Source organism: Rana temporaria, chromosome 4, assembly GCF_905171775.1.
Source record: "Rana temporaria chromosome 4, aRanTem1.1, whole genome shotgun sequence".
NCBI classification, from domain to species: Eukaryota; Metazoa; Chordata; class Amphibia; order Anura; family Ranidae; genus Rana; species Rana temporaria.
In genome coordinates, this window is record NC_053492.1 from 198,735,218 (window position 1) to 198,758,884 (window position 23,667).

General features: G+C 42.2%; 1 protein-coding gene across 1 annotated transcript in view; it reads right to left on the reverse strand.

Moving 5' to 3' along the window:
- LOC120936887 (titin-like) overlaps positions 1-23,667 on the reverse strand; it is a 345,246-nt gene that overhangs the window by 144,232 nt on the left and 177,347 nt on the right. Inside the window, exons 71-74 of the mRNA XM_040349653.1 lie at positions 21,715-21,966; positions 13,449-13,700; positions 11,113-11,364; positions 1,071-1,322 (exon numbers count right to left, since the gene is read on the reverse strand). Coding sequence (XP_040205587.1) covers positions 1,071-1,322; positions 11,113-11,364; positions 13,449-13,700; positions 21,715-21,966 — 1,008 coding nt within the window. The remainder of the gene's footprint in view (positions 1-1,070; positions 1,323-11,112; positions 11,365-13,448; positions 13,701-21,714; positions 21,967-23,667) is intronic.

The following is a 23,667-nucleotide window of genomic DNA, read 5'->3' on the forward strand; positions in this document are numbered from 1 at the left end:
CCCAGGGTGCATTGCTCCAAATGATGTCGCAAGGACGTCATTGGTTTCGACGTGAACGTAAATGGCGTCCAGCCCCATTCACGGACGACTTACGCTAACGATGTAAAACTTTCAAAATTATACGCGGGAACGACGGCCATACTTAACATTGAGTACGCCACCATATAGCAGCTTTAACTATACGCCGGAAAAAGCCGAACGAAAAAGACATAAAAAATGCGACGGCCGGTCGTACGTTCGTGGATCTTCGGAAATAGCTAATTTGCATACTCAACGCGGATTACGACGGGAACGCCACCTAGCAGATGCCGAAAAATTGCATCTTAGATCCGACGGCGTACGAAGACGTACGTCTGTCGGATCTAGCCGAGATGCCGTTGTATCTTGTATTGAGGATTCAAAACAAAGATACGACGCAGGAATTTTGAAATTACGCCGGCATATCAGTAGATACGCCGGCGTAATTTCTTTGTGGATCTACTCCAAAATGTTTTCAGTGTTCTAGTATGGTGAGAAAAAAAATTGGAAAATATACACGTTTTCCAGAGTTTCTGTTATAAACTGTTATAAACAAATAATCTTCTTAAATTTAGGCCAAAATGTAATCTGCTACATTTCTTTCGTAAAAAAAATAAAATCAGTGTATATTATTTGGTCTGTGTGAAATTTATAGAGTTTACAAACATTTGTGTATATAGATATGAAAAGTGATAAATCTTAATGTAATAAATGCCTCTCTCATTTCTTGAGGCTCTAAAATAACAGGACAGTACAAATACCCCCAATTGGCCCCTTTTTGAAAGTGGACAATCCAAGGAATTTAGTAAGAGGCATGGCAAGTTTTTTGAAGTTGTCATTTTTTGTCACAATTTTTGGGAAAATGAAGAAATTAAATACATTTTTTTTCCACAATCTTTTTTTTCCCCACACTGTCAATATTATCAACGAGAGTAGAGACCAGGAAGATGTACTATTTCTACGATTTTAGGCCTTCTAGTCTATAAGAAGTTGAAGGCACAGTTCTACTAAAAGTTGCTATGTGTGTGGCCTGCATAAAGCTTGATACTCACTTGTATAGTTAGCTATTGCTGAGCTGTTTCCTTGGATATTATCAACAAAGGTAGAGACAATAAAGGTGTAATAATTTCCAGGTGTCAGGCCTTCAATAATGTCAGAAGTTGTAGTTACATTCTTATTAAAAGCTGGCTCTCCCAGGATCTGAATGAAATAAAAGCTGGCATTTCCATTTGGTTTGTCCCATCTCAGAGATATAGAAGTGGTGGTGATATTCTCTGTGTTCAGGTTCTTCACCATTTCAGGTACTACAAAGTAGACAGAAAATTGAATGATATTGCAAAAAAAACTATTTCCAAGGATGTGACTGACTAAATTATAGTTACCACAACCATTAGGAGGAATGTATGCCATTTTACCCTAGTATACCAAGCACTGTAGGCACAAAACTGCATTTACTGTAGATTTTTAAAAACTCATATATAATTTTGCCCCTGTATAAATCATTAGTAAAACCTCATCTGGAATATGCAGTTCAGTTTTGGGCACCAGTTCACAAAAAGGATATCGGGGAACTGGAGAAAGTGCAGAGAAGGGCAACCAAACTGATAAGAGGCATGGAGGAACTGAGCTATGAGGAAAGATTAGAAGAACTGAAATTGATTAAGGGGGGATTTGATCAACATGTACAAATGTATAAGAGGTCCATATAGTGATCTTGTTGTTGAGTTATTCACTTTATGGTTAACACAGAGGACAAGTTGGCAGTCCTTATGCCTACAGGAAAAGAGATTTAATTTCCAAATATGGAAAGGTTTCTTCACAGTAAGAGCTGTGAAAATGTGGAATAGACTCCCTAAAGAGGTGGTTCTGGTCAGCTCAGTAGATTGCTTTAACCACTTGCTTACTGGGCACATATACCCCCTTCCTGCCCAGGTGAAATTTCAGCTTCCGGCACTGCGTCGCTTTAACTGACAATTGCACGGTCGTGCGACGTGGCTCCCAAACAAAATTGGCATCCTTTTTTTCCCACAAATAGAGCTTTCTTTTGGTGGTATTTGATCACCTCTGCGGTTTTTATTTTTTGTGCTATAAACAAAAAAAGAGCAACAGTTTTGAAAAAATTATAATATTTTTTACTTGTTGCTACAATAAATAGCCCAATTTAAAAAAAAAAAAAAATTCTCAGTCTAGGCCAATACGTATTCTACATATTTTTGGTAAAAAAAAAAAATCGCAGTAAGCGACTAGTTTGCGCAAAAGTTATAGCGCCTACAAAATAGGGGACAAAATTATTATTTTTTATTATTTTTTTTTACTAGTAATGGCAGTGATCTGCAATTTTTATTGGGACTGTGACATTATTGCGGACACATCGAACACTTTTGACACATTTTTGGCACCATTCACATTTATACTGCGATCAGTGCTATAAATATGCACTTTTACTGTATAAATTTGACTGGCATTGAAGGGGTTAACACTAGGGGGTGAGGAAGGGGTTTAATGTGTACCCTGCATAGTGTTACTAACTGTGGGGGAAGGGGACTGACTGGGGGAAGTGACCGATCTGTGTCCCTATGTACAAGGGACACAGATCGGTCTCCTCTCTCCCTGACAGGACGTGGATCTGTGTGTTTACAGATCCACGTCCTTGTCTCTGTAACCGCCGATCGCGGCTGCCTGGGGGACATCGCGGCCGATAGGCACTCGCATCGGCATCTCAGTGATGCTGCGGGCACGCGCACCCCCAGTGGCCAGGAGTAGCGGAGGCTGTAAAAAGACGTCAACCCGGAGATTTAAAGCCACCCTGCGGCCATACAAAGTCGTACGGCCGTCGGGAAGTGGTTAAGAAAGGCCTGGATTTTTTCCTAAATGTACATAATATAATTGGGTACTAACAATTATAGGTAAAGTTGATCAAGGAAAAATCTGATTGCTTCTCGGGGGATCAGGAGGGAATTTTTCCCTGCTGTAGCAAATTCGACCATGCTTTGCTGTTTTTTTTTTAACCTTCCTCTGGATTAACTATGGGTATAGGATTGTGTATATGGGATTGTGTGATATTTTTTATTTATTCTTTTATTTTTATGGTTGAACTAGATGGTAGACATGTGCACACTGAAATATGTTGTTTTCTTCCAAAAAATACATTTATTTAGTTACTCTGTTTATTTAGTTAATTTGGGCCAGATTCAGGTACAAATGCGGCGGCACTTGCCTGTAAACTTGCGGCGGCGTAGCGTAAAGCCGTCCGGCGCAAGCCCGCCTAATTCAAATGGGGCGTGTATCATTTAAATTAGGCGCGTTTTCCACGCCGAACGTACTGCGCATGCTCCGTTTTGAAATTTCCCGCCGTGCTTTGCGCGAAATGATGTGGCACCGACGTAATTTTTTGAACGGCGATGTGCGTTACGTCCTTTCCTATTCCCGGACGTCTTACGCAAAAAATGTAAAATTGGGAATGACGGCCATACTTTAACATGGGCTGTCTATTTTTACACCACCTAAATAGCAATCGCAACTTTACGACGGGAAAAGCCGACTAGCGACAAAGTAAGAGAATGCGACAAACGCGCGTACCTTCGTGGATCGCCGTAAACAGCTAATTAGCATACCCGACGAGGAAAACGACGCGAACTCCACCCAGCGGGCGCCGAAGTATTGCATCCTAAGATCCGAAGGTGTACGAAGCCGTACGCCTGTCGGATCTTAGCCAAATGCCGTCGTATCTTTGTTTGAGAATTCAAAATAAAGATACGACGCAGCAAATTTGAAAGTACGCCAGAGTATCAGCAGATACTCCGGCGTACTTTTTCTGTGAATCTGGCCCTATGTTTTTATTCATTTTGTTTCGTTAAAAAATGCATTCGTCCAAAAATTCCAATTAATTAGGTTGAATCTGTTATTAAAGGCTTATGGTGTCTGTCGAATGTTCTAAGAAGATTCAAAGGAGCAACTAAACTGTACGATGCCGCAATCATAAATTTCCAGTCGAATGTTCCGCCTACAAGCTATAGAAGAATTCTAATGTTGTGTGACACTAGTAATAATTATATTTATAAATGACTATTACTAGTCAACCAACATTCAAATTCTTCTATAGCCTATGGGCGGAGCATTTGACCGTAAATGTACAATTGCGGCGTCTTACAGTTTAGTTGCTTGTCGAATCTTCTTAGAACTTTCGACAGACAACATAAGCCTTCAATGACAGATTCTACGTTTGTATGTTTTTCGCAGCTTCTTTGAATCTTCGTCATTCATGTTGAATGCTCTACCCCAACACTGTCTCTATAAATTCGGACGAAAATGCATTCAACGAAAACGAATGCATATGTCTACTAGATGGACGTGTGTCTTTTTTTCAACGCGACTAACTATGTAACTTTAACCACTTGCAGACCGACTCACGCCAATATATGTAGGCAGAATGGCACGGGTGCGCAAAATGATATAACCGTACATCACTCCGTCATCAGCGGCTAGCGCAGACTCGATGTCCGCCGGTGGCCCCCAATCGTGGCACGGAGAGGCAGAACAGGGAGATGCCTATGTAAAAAAGGCATTTCACTGTTCTGCCTAGCAACATGACAGGGATCTACTGCTCCCACTGATCATGAGCAATGTGCTCTGTCATGTTCTAGAGATCCCATCCCCCCTACAGTTAGAACACACTGAGGGAACACAACCCCTTTATCGCCCCGAGTGTTTAACCCCTTCCCTGCCAGTGACATTTATACAGTATCAGTGCATTTTTATAACACTGATCGCTGTATAAATGTCAATGGTCCCAAAATAGTGTCAAAAGTGTCCGATCTGTCTGCCGCAATGTCGCAGTCATGATAAAAATCGCAGATCGCTGCCATTACTAATAAAATAAATTATAATTAAAATGGCTTAAATCTATCACCTTTGTAGATGCGATAACTTTTGCACAAAACAATCAATATACACATCTTGCAATTTTCTTTACCAAAAATATGTAGTAGAATACATATTGGCCTAAACTGAGGAAGAAATTAATTTTTTTATATATTTTTTGGGGATATTTATTATAGCAAAAAGTAAAAAATCTTGCTTTTCTTTCAAAATTGTCCCTCTTTTTTGTTGATAACACAAAAAATAAAATATGCAGAGGTGACCAAATATCAACAAAAGAAAGCTCTATTTGTGGGGAAAAAAGGATGTAAATTTTGTTTGGGTTCAATGTCGTACGACTGCGCAATTGTCAGTTAAAGCAAAGCAGTGCCGTATAGCAACAAAGGGCTTGGTCAGGAAGGGGGTACAACCTTCTGGGGCTGAAGTAGTTAAAGTGGTTGTAAACCTTCACCTTTAAGGTGAAAAAACATCCTATAATTGCTGGCCCCCCAGCCCCCCCTCCCCGTTTTCTTACCTGAGCCCTTGAAAGTCCTGCGTCGAGAACGCACTTGATCTTGGCCTGGTCTTCTTGGCTCTTCATTGGATAGATTGATAGCAGCGCAGCCATTGGCTCCCGCTGTTATCAATCAAATCCAATGACGTGTGTGCCGGGGGGCAGGGCCGAGTCCAGCATTCATGTCTATGGATGCAAATGCTGGACTCGAGAGCTCACCCGCAAGGTAACCCCCTTGGAAAAGCGCTTTCCAGAGGGGGTTATCTGACGTGGGAAGGAACCTAGACAGCCGCCGATGGACCCCAGAAGATGAGGTTTGGGGCCACTCTGTGCATAACGAGCTGCACAGCGGAGGTTAGTATGACATGTTTGTTATTTAAAAAAAAAAATTGGAACCTTTACAATCACTAAGTATTACAGGTTGAGTAAAAGTATAACCTACATTTTTTTGTAATAGTTATGGAGCAAAGTTAGAGATGAAGCAAGTATAATAAAATGTTTTCAGTGTTCTATCTATCAATATCTCTGATTTATCAAGCGGCTTAACCTCTTGCTAACCGTATAATATAGATATACAGCAGCAAGGCGGCTCTCATGTAACAGATCATGTACCTACCTAATATGTGATCTGGAACTTCCAGGTGGGGGGGGGGGGATGCATTATGGTGGTATTTAATCGCCACTGTTTTTTTTTATATTCTCTTGCTACATAATTGAAAAAAAAATACCAACATTAAAAATAAAACGTTTTTCTGCGTTTCTGTTATAGAAGGTAAGAATACCACAAATCAATGTATATTATTTAGTCTTTTTGAAAGTTATAGGGTCTACAAACTATAATATATTTTTGAAAATGTATTAATTCTGATGTACTGACTGCCTCTGTAGTTTCTTGAGGCTCTAAAATGCTAGGACAGTACATGAATGTTGGAATAGCATTGCCACCTTTAGCTCCAAATGGATGAATTTAGTTCATTCAACTTTGGACACTGATTTTCTGTTGTAGACATAATTACTACAGGTTGGGTAAAAATACAAATTACAATCTTTTTGTTACGATATGGAACAAAGTTAGACGTGAGTCTAGTGATAAAATGTTTTCAGTGTTCTATCTATCAATATCTCTGATTTATCAAGCTGCTTAACCGATTGCTGACCTTATAACATAGATATATGGCGACAAGGCAGTTCTGCTGTGCCAGATCTGGAACTTCCAGGTAGGGGGCGCATGCGCTTGCTGCTGGCGACCCAGCTGTGCTGTGATTAAATTTTGCACAAATATAGTTTTCTTGCGGTGGTATGTAATCACCACTGGGTTTTTTATTTTTTATTTTTTGCTATATAATAAAAAAATTCAATCATTTGGAAAAAATACACATTTTCGGAGATTCTGTTGTAAGCTTTTGCAAACAAAAAAATGTCTTCATAAACTTAAGGCAAAATTTGGTCTGCTACATTTCTTTGCTTAAAAAATAACACAAATCAGTGTACATTATTTAGTCTGTGTGACAGTTAGGCTTCATTTCCATGGACGTTTTTACAGCCACTTTCTTTAGCCTTTTTTACAGCTTAAAAACGCCTGTCCATGTTTATTTATTTATTTATTTTTTTGATTTTTTTTTTTTTTGAGCTGGAGCTCAAAAATGCAACGGTATCGTTTTTTAGAGCGTTTTTGAGCGTTTAACGTCTGGCGTTTTTACAGCTCTACTCTGGAGCTTCAGAAGGCCCTGGTCCTGCGTTTTTTTTACAGCTCAAAAACGCCTATGCCATTTGTAGCTCAAAAACGCCTATGTGGGCATGATGCCATAGAATAATATGGACAGGCGTTTTTAAGCTGTAAAAAACGCTCAGAAAGGTGTTTGTAAAAACGTCAGTGGAAATGAAGCCTTATAGAGTCTACAATATTTAGTGTATATTTATTTGAAAATTGATCAATCCTGATGTAATAAATGTCTCTCTAATTTCTTGAGGCTCTAAAGTACCAGGACAGTACAAATACCCCCTAAATGGCCCCTTTTGCAAGGTGGACAGTCCAAGGTATTTAGTAAGAAAAGGAAATTTACCCCTAGGGGCTGTGTGTTGCAGCACGGTATAAATAATGTACAAGTAGGTAAAAAAGTATACATTTATTGATAGGGTATCAAAAAAACTGCCCCTAAACAAAAAAGGGGAACTCAGGATATGAGCTTTGATAAAATCAATCCGTAAACAGAAAGGCAAAGAAATATATCACAACATGGTAACAATGATAATTCAAATTTGAACAGTACTATATGCATATAAGCACTATGGGCCAGATTCTCAAAAGAGTTACGCCGGTGTATCTACTGATACACCGGCGTAATTCGAAATTCCCTCCGGCGTGTCATTGTTTTGTATTCACAAAACAAGATACGCCGGAATTAGGCTAGGATCCGACTGGTGTAAGTCACTTACACCGTCGGATCTTAAATGCAATACAACGCTGACCGCTAGGTGGCGTTTACGTTCAGGTCTCATTTGACTATGCAAATGAGCCTGATACGCCGATTCCCGAACGAATTTGTGTTGCGTACTCGTCGCGTACGTCGTTTCCTTAAGCGTAAGGTTACCCCTGCTATATGAGGGGTAACCTTACGCCAGTCCGCCGTATGCCATGTTAAGTATGGCGTCGGGTCCGCGTCGGCTTTTTCCGTCGGTTACGTAGTTTTCCTAAGTAGTTCTTGAATACGACTTTACGTCGGCGTCATTGACGTTTTCCGTTGTGAGCTGGAGCATGCGCACTGGGCTATTTTTCAGCCCGGCGCATGCGCAGTTCAATCGGCGCGCTTAATTTGAATACTAGCCGCCCCCTTTGAATTACGCGGCCATATGCCGGGCCATTTACACTACGCCGCCGCAAATTACGGAGCAAGTGTTTGGGGAATACGGCACTTGCTCCTGTAAGTTGTGGCGGCGTAGTGTAAATAGCTTACGCGACGCCGCCGCAGGATGTACGAGAATCTGGCCCATAGTGCGAAAAAATCTCCTACGCGTTTCGACCTTCGTAGTAGCGGTCTTCTTCAGGGAGCCAATGTTTTTACGCAGACATAGGTTCTATGAAGAAAATATATGCAGATAAATCAAAAAGTAAACAACAAACATAATCATAAAGAGGACCTGTCCACACCAACATGAGGATAAAAGTGGGGGTGAATGGTCTCCTCCCATAACAATATAATAAACAATGATGTACAAAAATCAAAATGCCACTCACCAAGACACATATCGAAAAACAGACCGGGATCGGACACCGAGTCACACCATTGAGAGCAAGGCTGGGTAGATGGGAAGGCAGACAGGGGAAAATAGGAACAGGCCCCGGGGTCAGATGGAAGAATGACTCCAGGGCAGAAACCAAGAGGCCAAATCACTATTGGGCCTACGAGAGGTCACACATGCGTGTCGTGACCTGCACCACAGGATGGAACACAGGGGAGGCAGGGCAAGGGAGAGGGTCTGTGCCCTTTTTGGGGGGTTTGTCTGGTTCCCTCCGACCGGGCTTGGCTGCTCCTTCGACACAGGTTTGTTTTTTGTTTTCTTGGGCGGGGGGTTGGGGCGGGTCTCTATGTCGGTGCACACACACCCTCAATTAGAGGGCTGGTGCTCACATATATATAAATCATCAGCACCTGGGGAGTGGATTTTAATCCCATGGTGATCTGAACCTGGCTGGTTGGACATACTGCAGCTACTGGGGGGTAAGCATATGCTTTGGCCTGCCTTTTTCCCTCTTTTGCTTTGTTCCAATTATTTTCATCCTTATTTATATTCTCTTATATACTTGTCTCTGTAACAGACGAGGATTGCAGGACTGCTCTCCACAATGGGGGTGTTGGTTCCCATTGTTTCATTACTGCCTGATTTTTTTACTCTTGCCATCCATAAGGACAGTCCAGGTACTGTACATTGCACCTTTTCCCCTTGTTTACTTTCTTTCCTGTGTTTATGTCACTTTGTAGTTTTCACCTGTACAGTGTGTTTTTTCAATGTTTTTTCAATCTTTCCTATCTTACTATTTCCACTATTGTTTTCTCATCACCTTCCTTCTTATTTTCTCTTCCCAGCCCATTCACATCTCACCTGTTTTTTCCATATTATAGCACACTTTCCATGCCCAGTGCACCATACAGCCACATCCTCCAATTTTTAATTCCTCCTCCACATTCCCTTTCTCCACTCCACACACTCATTTCATACTTTGTCTTTTCTTTCACTGTTTTTGTTTTTTTTATCAGGCATTAGTCTTTATTATATCCATCATCACACACATTCACCTCCTACACGTCACCATTAACTTTATGTCAGTTCATTTATATATTCACACTTCCACTTCTTCTGTCACTATTCCATTTCCCTTCATCCTTTTCTTCTCCCCTTTTTTTTCTTCTTTTTTCTCCTCTTTTATGTACCTTGTAGACTCTCCTAAATAGATATATAAGCGCACACATACACGCATGCATGATCATTGCGTGCATTTGTGTAGGTGCTAGTGTACTTTGTTATATACCTAACAATTGCGGTGATATTACCACCTGTTCAAATATTATTATTAGTTTTATATTTTCTTTTTAGGGTTTCCTGTCCCGCCTTGAGGAGGGTGGCATTCGACTTGGCCCGCCCACGCCCACCCCTGCCTGCCCTGCGTGCTGGGTCACGCTTGGCCCTGGTGGGTTGGACTTGGTTTCTCCCCCCTGGGCGGGTTTTCCCTGCCCCTTCTGTGGCTGCCATTCCTTCTGCCTCCCGCCTCCTCTCCCTTGCCCTGCCTCCCCTGTGTTCCATCCTGTGGTGCAGGTCATGACACGCATGTGTGACCTCTCGTAGGCCCAATAGTGATTTGGCCTCTTGGTTTCTGCCCTGGAGTCATTCTTCCATCTGACCCCGGGGGCTGATCCTATTTTCACATGTCTGCCTTCCCATCTACCCAGCCTTGCTCTCAATGGTGTGACTCGATCCCGGTCTGTTTTTCGATATGTGTCTTTGTGAGTTGCATTTCGATTTTTGTACATCATTGTTTATTATATTGTTATGGGAGGAGACCATGCACCCCCACTTTTATCCTCATGTTGGGGTGGACAGGTCCTCTTTATGATTGTGTTTGTTGTTTACTTTTTGATTTATCTGCATATATTTTCTTCATAGAACCTATGTCTGCGTAAAAACATTGGCTCCCTGAAGAAGACCGCTACTACTAAGGTCGAAACGCGTAGGGGATTTTTTCGCACATAGTACTTATATGCATATAGTACTGTTCAAATTTGCATTATCATTGTTACCATGTTGTGATATATTTCTTTGCCTTTCTGTTTACCGATTGATTTTATCAAAGCTCATATCCTGAGTTCCCCCTTTTTGTTTAGGGGCTCTTTTTTTGATACCCTATCAATAAATTTATACTTTTTTACCTACTTGTACATTATTTATACCGTGCTGCAACACAAAGCCCCTAGGGGTAAATTTCCTTTTCTTCAAGTATTATCAGGGGTGTGCAGCATCCTTTATCCATGGGTTGTAATACCTCTCCTTTGCTAAGGTATTTAGTAGGAGGCATGGTGAGTTTCTTGAAGTTGTAATTTTTTGGTCACAATTTTTTGGTGAAATTAAATTAATTTCAAGGTGTCAGGCCTTCTAGTCTAAAATAAGTTGAAGGCACAGTTCTACTAAATGCTGATGTGTGTGTGGCCTGCATAAAGCTTGATACTCACTTGTATAGTTAGCTATTACTGAGCTGTTGCCTTGGATATTATCAACAAAGGTAGAGACAAGGAAGCTGTAATAATTTCCCGGTGTCAGGCCTTCAATAATGTCAGAATTTCTAGTTACATTCTTATTGAAAGTTGGCTCTCCCAGGATCTGAATGAAATAAAAGCTGGCTTTTCCATTTGGTTTATCCCATCTCAGAGATATAGAATTGGTGGTAATATTCTCTGTGTTCAGGTTCTTCACGATTTCAGGTACTACAAAGTAGACAGAAAATTGAATGACATTGCAGAAAAACCCATTTCCAAGGATGTGACTGTCTAAATTATATTTACCACAACCATTATGAGGAATGTATGCCATTTTACACATGTATACTAAGCACAAAAATTCATTTAAATAACATTATTAAAAACTCAAGGAATTGTTCATAAAATGAACAGTGGAATAGCATTGCCACCTTTAGCTCCAAATGTATGAATTCAGCTTTGGACACTGATTTTATGTTGTAGATATAATTACTACAGGTTGGGTAAAAACATAAACTACTTTTTTTTTACGGTATAGAGCAAAGCTAGACATGAATCTAGTAACAAAATGTTTCCAGTTTTTTGGTATGGTTCGTATTAATATCTCTGCTTCATCAAGCCGCTTAAAGTGATATTGCCACTTGATCTCCAGAAGGTTTTACCCCTTTTATGACCAGGGCATTTTTTGTCATTTAGTACTGCGCTACTTTAACCTGCCTGGCGGTATCCCCGAGCGTGACTCGGAGTGGTTTTTTTATGCTGGGATCGGTATCCCCGAGTCACGCTCGGGGTAGATGTGCAGAGTGTGCAGCGGCGCGGCTTACCTTCGCAACATCCACAGACAAGTTACTTACCTTGTCCTTGGATCCTGCGATGCATCCCCGCTGTGTGAGCGAGCGGGTCCTCGCTCGATTCACAGTGTCCCCGTGTGCCGCCGATCTCCGTTCCTGCGACGCACAGGGGCGGAGAACGGCTCCAAATTCAAAAAAGTAAACAAACACAATACATACAGTATACTGTAATCGTATAGATTACAGTACTGTATGTAAAAAATACACACCCCCTTTGTCCCTAGTGGTCTGCCCAGTGCCCTACATGTTCTTTCGTATAATAAAAACTGTTCTTTCTGCCTGAAAACTGTAGATTGTCCATAGCAACCAAAAGTGTCCCTTTATGTCAAAAATGGTTTTAGAGCAGCTAGAAAACAGCGATAATAAATTATAATCACTTGCAGAATTGTGCGATAGCGATTTGTGGGGAAATACGTCATAAAAAAATAAAAGTAATGACAGCGACAATTCTGCAACTGAGCAAATTTCAGTGATTTTGAGTTGATTACATTATTGAATAATTTTTATTATAATTATATTATTATTTGTTATAATTATTTATAATTATTTATTATATTATGATTTATAATTTTGTTTTTAAAAAAAAAATCATACCCCGGATTCCTTACAAGACTCTTGTTTGGTCAGATTTAAGTGAGTTATTCCTAAAAATTACAGACCTACAGTATAAAACGCTAAATTTCCTTGCAAAATAATTGTACCGCTTTTGGTACGTAATTCCAGACAGAATCATACCGTCAGGGAGGTTAACTGGCAATTGCTCGGTTATGCAACACTGTACCCAAATAAAACTTATATAATTTTTTTTTCACACAAAAATAGTTTTCTTTTGATGGTATTTAATAACCACTGGGTCTTTTTTTTTTTTTTTACCATATAATAAATTTTTTTTTAAAATATACATGTTTTCAGAGTTTTTGTTATAAACTTTTACAAACAAATGATCTTCATAAATTTAGGCCAAAATGGAATTTGCTACAATTCTTTGGTAAAAAAAATAACCCAAATCAGTGTATGATATTTAGTCTGTGTGAAATGTATAGAGTCAACAAACATTTGTGTATATAGATTTGAAAATTGATAAATCCTGATGTAATAAATGCCTCTCTCACTTCTTGTGGCTTTAAAATAACAGGACAGTATAAATACCCCACCCCCCCCCCCCCAATTGCCCCCTTTTTGAAAAGTGGACAGTCCAAGGAATTTAGTAAGAGGCATGGTGAGCTTTTTGAAGTTGTAATTTTTTGTCACGTTTTTTTGGAAAAATAAGAAATTAAATACAATTTGTTTGTTTTTTCCACAATCTTTTTTTTTACACAATGTCAATATTATCAACAAGAGTAGAGACCAGGAAGATATATTAATTTCTAAAATGTTAGGCCTTCTAGTCTATAAGAAGTTGAAGGCACAGTTCTACTAAAAGTTGCTATGTGTGTGGCCTGCATAAAGCTTGATACTCACTTGTATAGTTAGCTATTGCTGAGCTGTTGCCTTGGATATTATCAACAAAGGTAGAGACAAGAAAGGTGTAATAATTTCCAGGTGTCAGGCCTTCAATAATGTCAGAAGTTGTAGTTACATTCTTATTGAAAGCTGGCTCTCCCAGGATCCGAATGAAATAAAAGCTGGCATTTCCATTTGGTTTGTCCCATCTCAGAGATATAGAAGTGGTGGTGATATGCTCTGTGTTCAGGTTCTTCACCATTTCAGGTACTACAAAGTAGACAGAAAATGTAATGATATTGCAGAAAACCCAATTTCCAAGGATGTGACTGACTAAATTATAATTTACCACAACCATTAGGAGGAATGTATGCCATTTTACACATGTATACTAAGCACTGTAGGCACACAAATTTATTTACATAACATTATTAAAACTCAAGGAATTGTTCATAAAATGAATGTTGGAATAGCATTGTCACCTTTAGCTCCAAATGTATGAATATAGTTCATTCAGCTTTGGACCCTGATTTTCTGTTGTAATAGATATAATTACTACAGGTTGGGTAAAAATACAAACTACATTTTTTTTGTTAAGGAGCAAATTTAGACATGAATCTACTATCAAAATATTTTCAGTGTTCTAGTATGGTAAAAAAATAAATTTGGGAAAATATACCGTATTTTCCGGCGTATAAGACGACTTTCTGGATGCAAAAACATGCATCCAAAGTCGGGGGTCGTCTTATACGCCGGGTACAGTCTCAGTACTCACTTTTTTTCCCCAGCTCTGACAGTCTAACATGCTGCGATCGCGAGCGTGAATGATTTCAAAGCCGCGCCTTCACTGCAGAGTGTTCTGTGATAGGAGGAACAAAAATCTTCCCAGCAGCGCCTCTGTTCTTTGTTCCTCCTATCACAGATGCCTTCTCATCCTCGGACGAGATGAGAAGATGTCCGTGATAGGCGGAAAACATAACAGAGGCGCTGCTGGGAAGATTTTTGTTCCTCCTATCACAGAACACTCTGCAGTGAAGGCGCGGCTTTGAAATCATTCACGCTCGCGATCCCTGCATGTTAGACTATCAGCGCTGGGGAAAAAAAGTGAGTGTTATTGCACTGGGGGGGGCAACAAGTTCAGGCACAGTGGGGGCAAGTGATGGCAATGTGGGGGCATGTAATGGCACAATGGCAATGTGAGGGGCAAGTGATGGCAATGTGGGGGCATGTAATGGCACAATGGCAATGTGGGGGCATGTAATGGCACAGTGGCAATGTGGGGGCATGTAATGGCACAGTGGCAATGTGGGGGCATGTAATGGCACAATGGCAATGTGGGGGCATGTAATGGCACAATGGCAATGTGGGGGCATGTAATGGCACAGTGGCAATGTGGGGGCATGTAATGGCACAGTGGCAATGTGGGGGCATGTAATGGCACAATGGCAATGTGGGGGCATGTAATGGCACAGTGGCACAGTCTGGGCATGTAATGTAATGGCACAGTGAGTAATGTAATGGCACAGTGAGTAATGTAATGGCACAGTGAGATTTGAAAAAGCCTGTTTCTGTCAGCGGTTCTGGCTCCCCCCTCAGCTTCCAGAAAGACAGTAAGAAGGGGGTAGTCTTATACAGTGAGTATATCCCAAAATCAAAATTTTTCCTGGAAAATTAGGGGGTCGTCTTATACGCCGAGTCGTCTTATACGCCGGAAAATACGGTACATGTTTTCCAGAGTTTCTGTTATAAAGTGTTATAAACAAATAATCTTCTTAAATTTAGGCCAAAATGTAATCTGCTACATTTCTTTCGCAAAAAAAAAAATCAGTGTATATTATTTGGTCTGTGTGAAATTTATAGAGTTTACAAACATTTGTGTATATTGATATGAAAAGTGATAAATCTTAATGTAATAAATGCCTCTCTCATTTCCTTAGGCTCTAAAATAACAGGACAGTACAAATACCCCCCAATTGGCCCCTTTTTGGAACGTGGACATTCCAAGGAATCTAGTAAGAGGCATGGCAAGTTTTTTGAAGTTGTAATTTTTTGTCACAATTTTTGGGAAAATTAAGAAATTAAATACATTTTTTTTCCTCAATCTTTTTTTTTTTTCCACACTGTCAATATTATCAACAAGAGAGGGGCGTGGCTTGCGCGCGCACGTGAATGGACGCCTGAGCTGTGAGCTCCGCACACCGGACCGGACAACCATCGAATAACGGGTGCACACGCCGCTCTAACCGGCACCACGGACACCACCCCAGCTCCCCCGGGACCCGCAGACACGATGACCCGCAAGAGGCCGCAGGATCGCGGCCCAAAAAAGCTGGAGACCTTCTCCTTCCAGCCCCGCCGGAAAAACCAAGATGGCGCCGACGGAGGTACAGCGAGGCAGATGCTGGATTACACAGCTCTCCCCACAGCACAGCCACAGGACTTGAAGTTACCTCAGCACGCTTTCCCGCCTGACACATCGCCTGCCACCCCAGGGACGCAGAGCAAAGCGAAATCCAAGATGAGGATGGACCACCCCGGGCAGGCCGCGGTCGCAGTGAGTACAGGCCTGCATAATGACTCTGCCATATCATCCTTACAGTCCTCCATTGCCCAATTCCCAACCACAGGACAACCAGTCCTAGACACCACAATGAAGGACATGTTAATGACCTTGCAGTCCTCCCTCATGACTAATCTGTCATCTCTGATCAACACATTCTCTTTAGAGATGAAACACATGGATAATAGAATGCAGTTCATAGAGAACAAAATGGTGGATTGTACTGACACAGTAAACGAATTAGTAGACGCTTATGCTGAGCAAAAGGAGGACACATCATGGATCAAAGCGAAACTCGCGGACCTCGAGGACAGATCCAGGCGCAATAATCTTAAGATCCGTGGGGTCCCAGAGTCAGTCCAACCGAAAGAGCTGCATGCCTATGCCACTGCCCTGTTCTCTAACATGCTTCCCGAGCTCACCCCTATTGAACTCACTGTAGACCGGATCCATAGAATCCCTAAACCCCGCCATCTTGAGGCCGATGTCCCACGAGACGTTCTGCTAAGGGTTCATTTCTACCAGGCGAAAGAGCAGATTCTACTGAAAGCAAGGGAAATGTCCCCGCTCCCAGAGCCTTATGCAAACATTCAGCTGTACGCAGACCTATCGCAGTACACACTCCAGATGAGGAGACAGCTCAAAACCATCACAAAGGCCTTCCACAATCACAAGATCATATACAAATGGCGACATCCGGCGACCATCTTGGTCACATATAATGGCATACCCCATGCTATTTCTACCATGGAAGGGGGCTTGAAGCTCCTGCACTCCTGGGGCATCCTGCCAGAACCCTCCCGCAACGCACCAGAACATAACGGGCTGCATAACCCATTCACCTTTGGAGCTGATAAAGGGAAATTCAAAACGCATCACCCAAGACAACCACGCTGAGCAACAGTACCGTCCGGTTCGGTCATGCGACCCACCACCTGCTCACCAGACTCTCCCCCATACTTAGTCAGCCGCTCTCACAGAGCAGTCTGTAGCTGACACCTGCTGGTCCCCTTAATAAGGGAATACTTCTCAGCTTGTTCTATACTGTTTGTACCTTCATTGGTACTTGTTTTCACGTTTAAATCTCTCTTGTTTGCTCTTTTTTTTCTTCTTTTTTTTTCTGTTTCGAGATTACCCACCTGTGCTTGACTCTTCCACCAGTGGAACTGGGCTTCCCTCATTTGCACCAACGGCACGGACTGCTCCCATCGAACCACTGAGGGAACCCACATCTACCACTCCTTTCCACACTCCAGCACATAGAAAAGATCCTGATACCTGCCCGAATTGAAGACTCACCTCTCCGGCACCCCTGCTCATCTTCCTACCTACCGCAAAGAACTGTAAGTACGTTTTGTATTATCACATCACCACACACAAGGCCATGGGAATTAAAATACTCTCCCTTAATGCCAAGGGCCTAAACCACCCAGCAAAAAGAACATCTTTGTGGTCATCAGCTCTTGCCCACAAATGTGACGTTTTATGCGTCCAGGAGACCCACTTTGCCCAGCATGCTGCTCCTAAATGCTCCCACAAACAGTTCCCACATGTGTTCCAAGCCCAATTCACCAAGAAACAGCGTGGAGTGATGATAGCCATCAGAGACTCGGTCACCTTTCTTCTGCACCAGTGTGTAACTGACCCGGAAGGTCGATACATCTTTCTAGACTGTGAGATCAACAAAGTGCACTACACTTTAGTGTCTATGTACGTGCCGAACCAAGGCCAAATGTCGTTCCTTAGGAAAACGATAAAAGCAATCCAAACATTCCAAACAGGACACCTGCTTATCTGTGGGGATTTCAATAAGGTACCCAATAACACAATGGACTCCACCGCTGCTCCACCACGCTGTACTTCCTCTTTGGACTCATTTATCTCTTCTCATAACATGTATGATGTGTGGAGGTGTTGTCACGCGAGCGAGAGGGACTTTACGTTCCTGTCGCCCCGTCACAACACCTACTCAAGGATCGACCTGTTTTTAGCTGATAGCTGGATATTGCAAAGGGTTGTAGATGCTGACATACACACCACCACCTGGTCAGATCATGCCCCCATAAGTCTCACTCTCTCTGACGATTCCTCCCACTCCACTCCCTACATATGGAGGGTCAACAACTACCTCCTTAACACCCCCAGCTACTCAGACACCATTAAACAAAAATTAGAAGAGTACTTTGAACTCAACCAGGCATCTGTATCTGACCCGGTGGTGGTGTGGACTGCCCACAAGGCAGTGATCCAGGGGGTCTTCATCCAAATGGGAGCTAGGGCAAAGAAAAGTAGAACCAAACGGATAGACGACCTCACACAGACCCTGACTGCAACGGAAGCCCTTAACAAATCCAATCCCTCCCCCGATTTACAGGCAAAGATCTTTACCTTAAGACACGACCTACGGGCAATACTTCTCGAAAAACACCAAAAGGCATATAAACTACTCAAAGCACAATCCTACTCCACAGGGAACAAAGCAAGCAAAGCAATGTCCCTCAGAATCAAAGGGCATAGGACCAAGACGAAAATCCCCTACTTACTCCATCCCCTCTCAGGAGAAAAACTTCTTAAACCCCAAATGATTGCGAATGCATTTAGTACATACTATGAGGGCTTATATAACCTCAAAAATGACCCTTCCACCGTCCAACCCTCCCCCACCATGATCCGACAGTTCCTGGACAGTGTAAATCTACCATCAGTTACCCCTACACAGCTGACCACGCTAAACAGCCCCTTCACAACTGAAGAAATCTTTAGGGTGATCAACGAACTCCCATCCTCCAAATCCCCGGGCCCAGACGGGTTCACAGGGGAATACTATCAAAAATTCCAACAATGCAGCACATGTTCAATAGAGCCGCTGGAGTGGCCTCGTTCCCAGCAGAAATGCTTGCAGCTACAGTAGTGACCTTACCCAAACCAGGCAAAGACCCCGTCTCCCCGAAAAACTTCCGCCCCATTTCCCTACTAAATGTGGACCTAAAAATATTTGCTAAACTGATTGCCAAAAGACTGGAAAATATTCTCCCCTTGCTCATTTACCCTGACCAATCAGGATTCACCAAAGGGCGTCAAGCATCTGACGCCACTCGGCGAATGGTAAACATAATACACCATGTTGAGACCACTAGAACGCTTTCTCTGCTCCTTTCCCTGGATGCAGAGAAGGCGTTCGACAGGGTCCATTGGGGATACGTGTCAGCAACACTGACCAAATTTGGTCTGGTGGGTGGCATCCATGATGCCATTATGGCTCTGTACTCCAACCCCTCAGCTCGTGTGCTCTCGGCGGATGCCCTCTCCACACCTTTTCAGATCACCAATGGAACGAGACAGGGATGCCCCCTGTCACCCCTAATATTTAACCTTGTAATGGAACCCCTAGCAGAAACTATACGATCAAATAAACACATTTCAGGAGTGAAAATTGCAGAATTAGAACACAAAATCAGTCTATTTGCGGACGATGTGATCCTTTCGGTCACAGACCCTGAACGCTCCCTGCCCGAGATCCAGAGGATGCTTGCCTGGTTTAGCGACGTTTCCTTCTACAAAGCGAACGAAACCAAATCTTACATGCTTGACCTAGGAATAGACAAATCTACTAAGAACCACATAACAAGTAATTTTCCGTACGTCTGGGCAAACGATAGCATTACATATCTAGGGATCCAGCTCACTCCCTCTACTAAGGCCTTATTCGCCTCCAATTATCTACAGATTCGATCTAAATGGCAGGCGGATCTCGCCAGGCTGGCATCCTTTGAGCTCTCATGGTCGGGCCGCTTGGCGGCATTTAAAATGTTCTACCTTCCGCAAATACTATATCTGTTCAGGACACTTCCCATCCCCATACCCCGTAAATACTTTACATCATTGCAATCGATACTGTCAAGATATGTTTGGAAAAACAAGAAAGCTAGGTGTGGTCACGCCCGAATGGTGAAACACCGCTCGGCAGGAGGCATGGGTTATGTCGACTTCAGAGACTACTATATAGCCTCTGTGTTAACGCAAACTAAAGAATGGTTAGCACCCGGCCCTCCCCCCACACTATGGGGTAAAATAGAAGAAGCCTCGGTCCCGCATCATAGCCTACCAGCCTGGCTATTTGCCACCGCACTGGGGGCAAAACCCCCCCCCTTATGTGCCCTACCATCTACGCGACCCTATCGACCTGGTACCAACTCACACGCTCACTTACGGCCCACGATGTACGATCCACACTACCTGTCCCATTAGAGACACTACAAATCTTTATGGTGTCCACATCCTACTCCCGCTGGAAGGCACTGGGGATAACCCACATCTCCGATCTGATAACAGGTAACGACCTGAAGCCCTTCCCAGTCCTTCAAACACAATTCCACATCCCAGAATCTGACCTGTTCCTCTATCTCCGTACCCGACATTGTCTCCTCTCATTAGCTACGTGGATTTGTTCTCTCCCTCAAAAAGCGTGGATCTATTACAGATCCCCTACGGCCCACAATAAGGGGATTTCGACCTTTTACACTCTGCTTGGCTCCAAAACTACATTCACCAGCTGCATTGCATTGATTAAATGGGAAAAAGACCTAGGACAAGAACTCTCCTTGGCACAATGGGAAAAAGCCGGCCAATCTACGTACAAAGCCACGTGCTGTTCCACCCTGTGGGAACTGGCATTCAAACTGACCTATCGCTGGTATATTACGCCTGACAGACTCTCCAAATTTGACCCCACACTTGACAACACATGTTGGAGGAACTGCGGCTCGAAGGGTGATCTATTACATACGCTTTGGGGCTGCCCGAAACTAGACCACTATTGGACCTTAGTGTTCAAACTTCTCAAGGACGTCACAAAGGTGTCTGTGGACAGACAACCGGCCGTGGCGCTTCTTTCACTGACTATAGAGCGCGTCCCTGCCCCATCGAGGATGATCACAATGCATATCCTCTTGGCTGCACGCCTTAACATCACCAGAAAATGGAAAGATCCAGAACCTCCCACGCTCAGAGACGTGGTACACACCACACATACCCACTTTATATATGAAACCACTCTAGCAATCCGCCACGGTAATAAAACACAAAACCTCAAGAAATGGCAGCTATGGACTGACTGGGTAGGATCATCGGGCTTAAACGATACACTCTCTTCCCCTCTTTGAATAACTTGACGCAGTGACTTGCCACACAGTAATGGGTAATACTCTTAGTTCCCCCGGGAGGGGGGGGGGTCCTCACCGGGACACAGTATAGTTCCCGAAAGGGGTGCCCCGGGAGGGGACCCTCCCTACCCTCCGTCAAAACTCCTGCAATAATCTTTAAATGCCTTGTATGTTTGTTTAAGATGTTGAATGTTCGATCCACGAACGCAGGGCGTAGACATTGCCCTATTTTGTACGTTACTACATGTATGTTATCTCATGTACTTCTTGAAAATGACCACAGCGGACAGAGGTAATACGTGTTCTACTATTGAAAGCACTTATACTGTTCCTCCTCCGAAAGGAAAATATGTAAAAATTGTATTGCACATGCACTGTTGAACTGTATGACATTTCTATTATCAATAAAAAACTATTGAGTTAAAAAATATTATCAACAAGAGTAGAGACCAGGAAGATGTACTGTTTATATGATTTTAGGCCTTCTAGTCTATAAGAAGTTAAATGTAGAGTTCTACTAAATGTTGATATGTGTGTGGCCTGCATAAAGCTTGATACTCACTTGTATAGTTAGCTATTACTGAGCTGTTGCCTTGGATATTATCAACAAAGGTAGAGACAATAAAGGTGTAATAATTTCCAGGTGTCAGGCCTTCAATAATGTCCGAAGTTGTAGTTACATTCTTATTAAAAGCTGGCTCTCCCAGGATCTGGATGAAATAAAAGCTGGCATTTCCAATTGGTTTGTCCCATCTCAGAGATATAGAAGTGGTGGTGATATTCTCTGTGTTCAGGTTCTTCACAATTTCAGGTACTACAAAGTAGACAGAAAATTGAATGACATTGCAGAAAAAACGATTTCCAAGTATGTGACTGACTAAATTATAGTTACCACAACCATTAGGAGGAATGTATGCCATTTTACCCTAGTATACCAAGCACTGTAGGCACAAAACTGCATTTACTGTAGATTTTTAAAAACTTATATATCATTTTGCCCCTGTATAAATCATTAGTAAAACCTCATCTGGAATATGCAGTTCAGTTTTGGGCACCAGTTCACAAAAAGGATATTGGGGAACTGGAGAAAGTGCAGAAAGGGGAAACCAAACTGATAAGAGGCATGGAGGAACTGAGCTATGAGGAAAGATTAGAAGAACTGAAATTAATTAAGGGGGGATTTGATCAACATGTACAAATGTATAAGAGGTCCATATAGTGATCTTGTTGTTGAGTTATTCACTTCATGGTTAACACAGAGGACAAGTTGGCAGTCCTTATGCCTAGAGGAAAAGAGATTTAATCTCCAAATTTGGAAAGGTTTCTTAACAGTAAGAGCTGTGAAAGTGTGGAATAGACTCCATAAAGAGGTGGTTCTGGCCAGCTCAGTGGATTGCTTTAAGAAAGGCCTGGATTTTTTCCTAAATGTACATAATATATTTGGGTACTAACAATTATAGGTAAAGTTGATCAAGGGAAAATCTGATTGCTTCTCGGGGGATCAGGAGGGAACTTTTCCCTGCTGTAGCAAATTTGACCATGCTTTGCTGTTTTTTTTTTAACCTTCCTCTGGATTAACTATGGGGATAGGATTGTTTATGGGATTGTGTGATATTTTTTATTTATTCTTTTATTCTTATGGTTGAACTAGATGGTAGACATGTGCACACTGAAATATTTTGTTTTCGTCAAAAAAAATACATTTATTTAGTTACTCCCGAAATTCGTTTTTTTTTTATTTTGTTTTGTTAAAAAATGCATTCGTCCAAAATTCCAATTAATTAGGTTGAATCTGTTATTGAAGGCTTATGGTGTCTGTCGAATGTTCTAAGAAGATTCAAAGGAGCAGCTAAACTGTACAAGCTATAGAAGAATTCTAATGTTGTAAGACACTAGTAATAATTATATTTATAAATGACTATTACTAGTCAACCAACATTCAAAATCTTCTATAGCCTATGGGCGGAGCATTTGACCATAAATGTACAATTGCGGCGTCGTACAGTTTAGCTGCTTGTCGAATCTTCTTAGAACTTTCGACAGACAACATAAGACTTCAATGACAGATTCTAAGTTTGTATGTTTTTCACTGCTTCGTCGAATCTTCGTCATTCATGTTGAATGGTCTACCCCAACACTGTCTCTATAAATTCGGACGAAAATGCATTCAACAAAAATGAATGCATATGTCTACTAGATGGATGTGTGTAATTTTTTCAGCGCGACTAACTATGTAACTCTAACCACTTGCCGACCGACTCATGCCAATATATGTAGGCAGATTGACACGGGTGCGCAAAATGATGTAACTGTATGTCACTCCGTTGTCGGTGGCTAGGGCAGACTCGATGTCCGCCGGTGGCCCGCAATCGTGGCACGGAGAGGCAGAACAGGGAGATGCCTATGTAAAAAAGGCATTTCACTGTTCTGCCTAGCAACATGACAGGGATCTACTGCTCCCACTGATCATGAGAAATGTGCTCTGTCATGTTCTAGAGAGCCCATTCCCCCTACA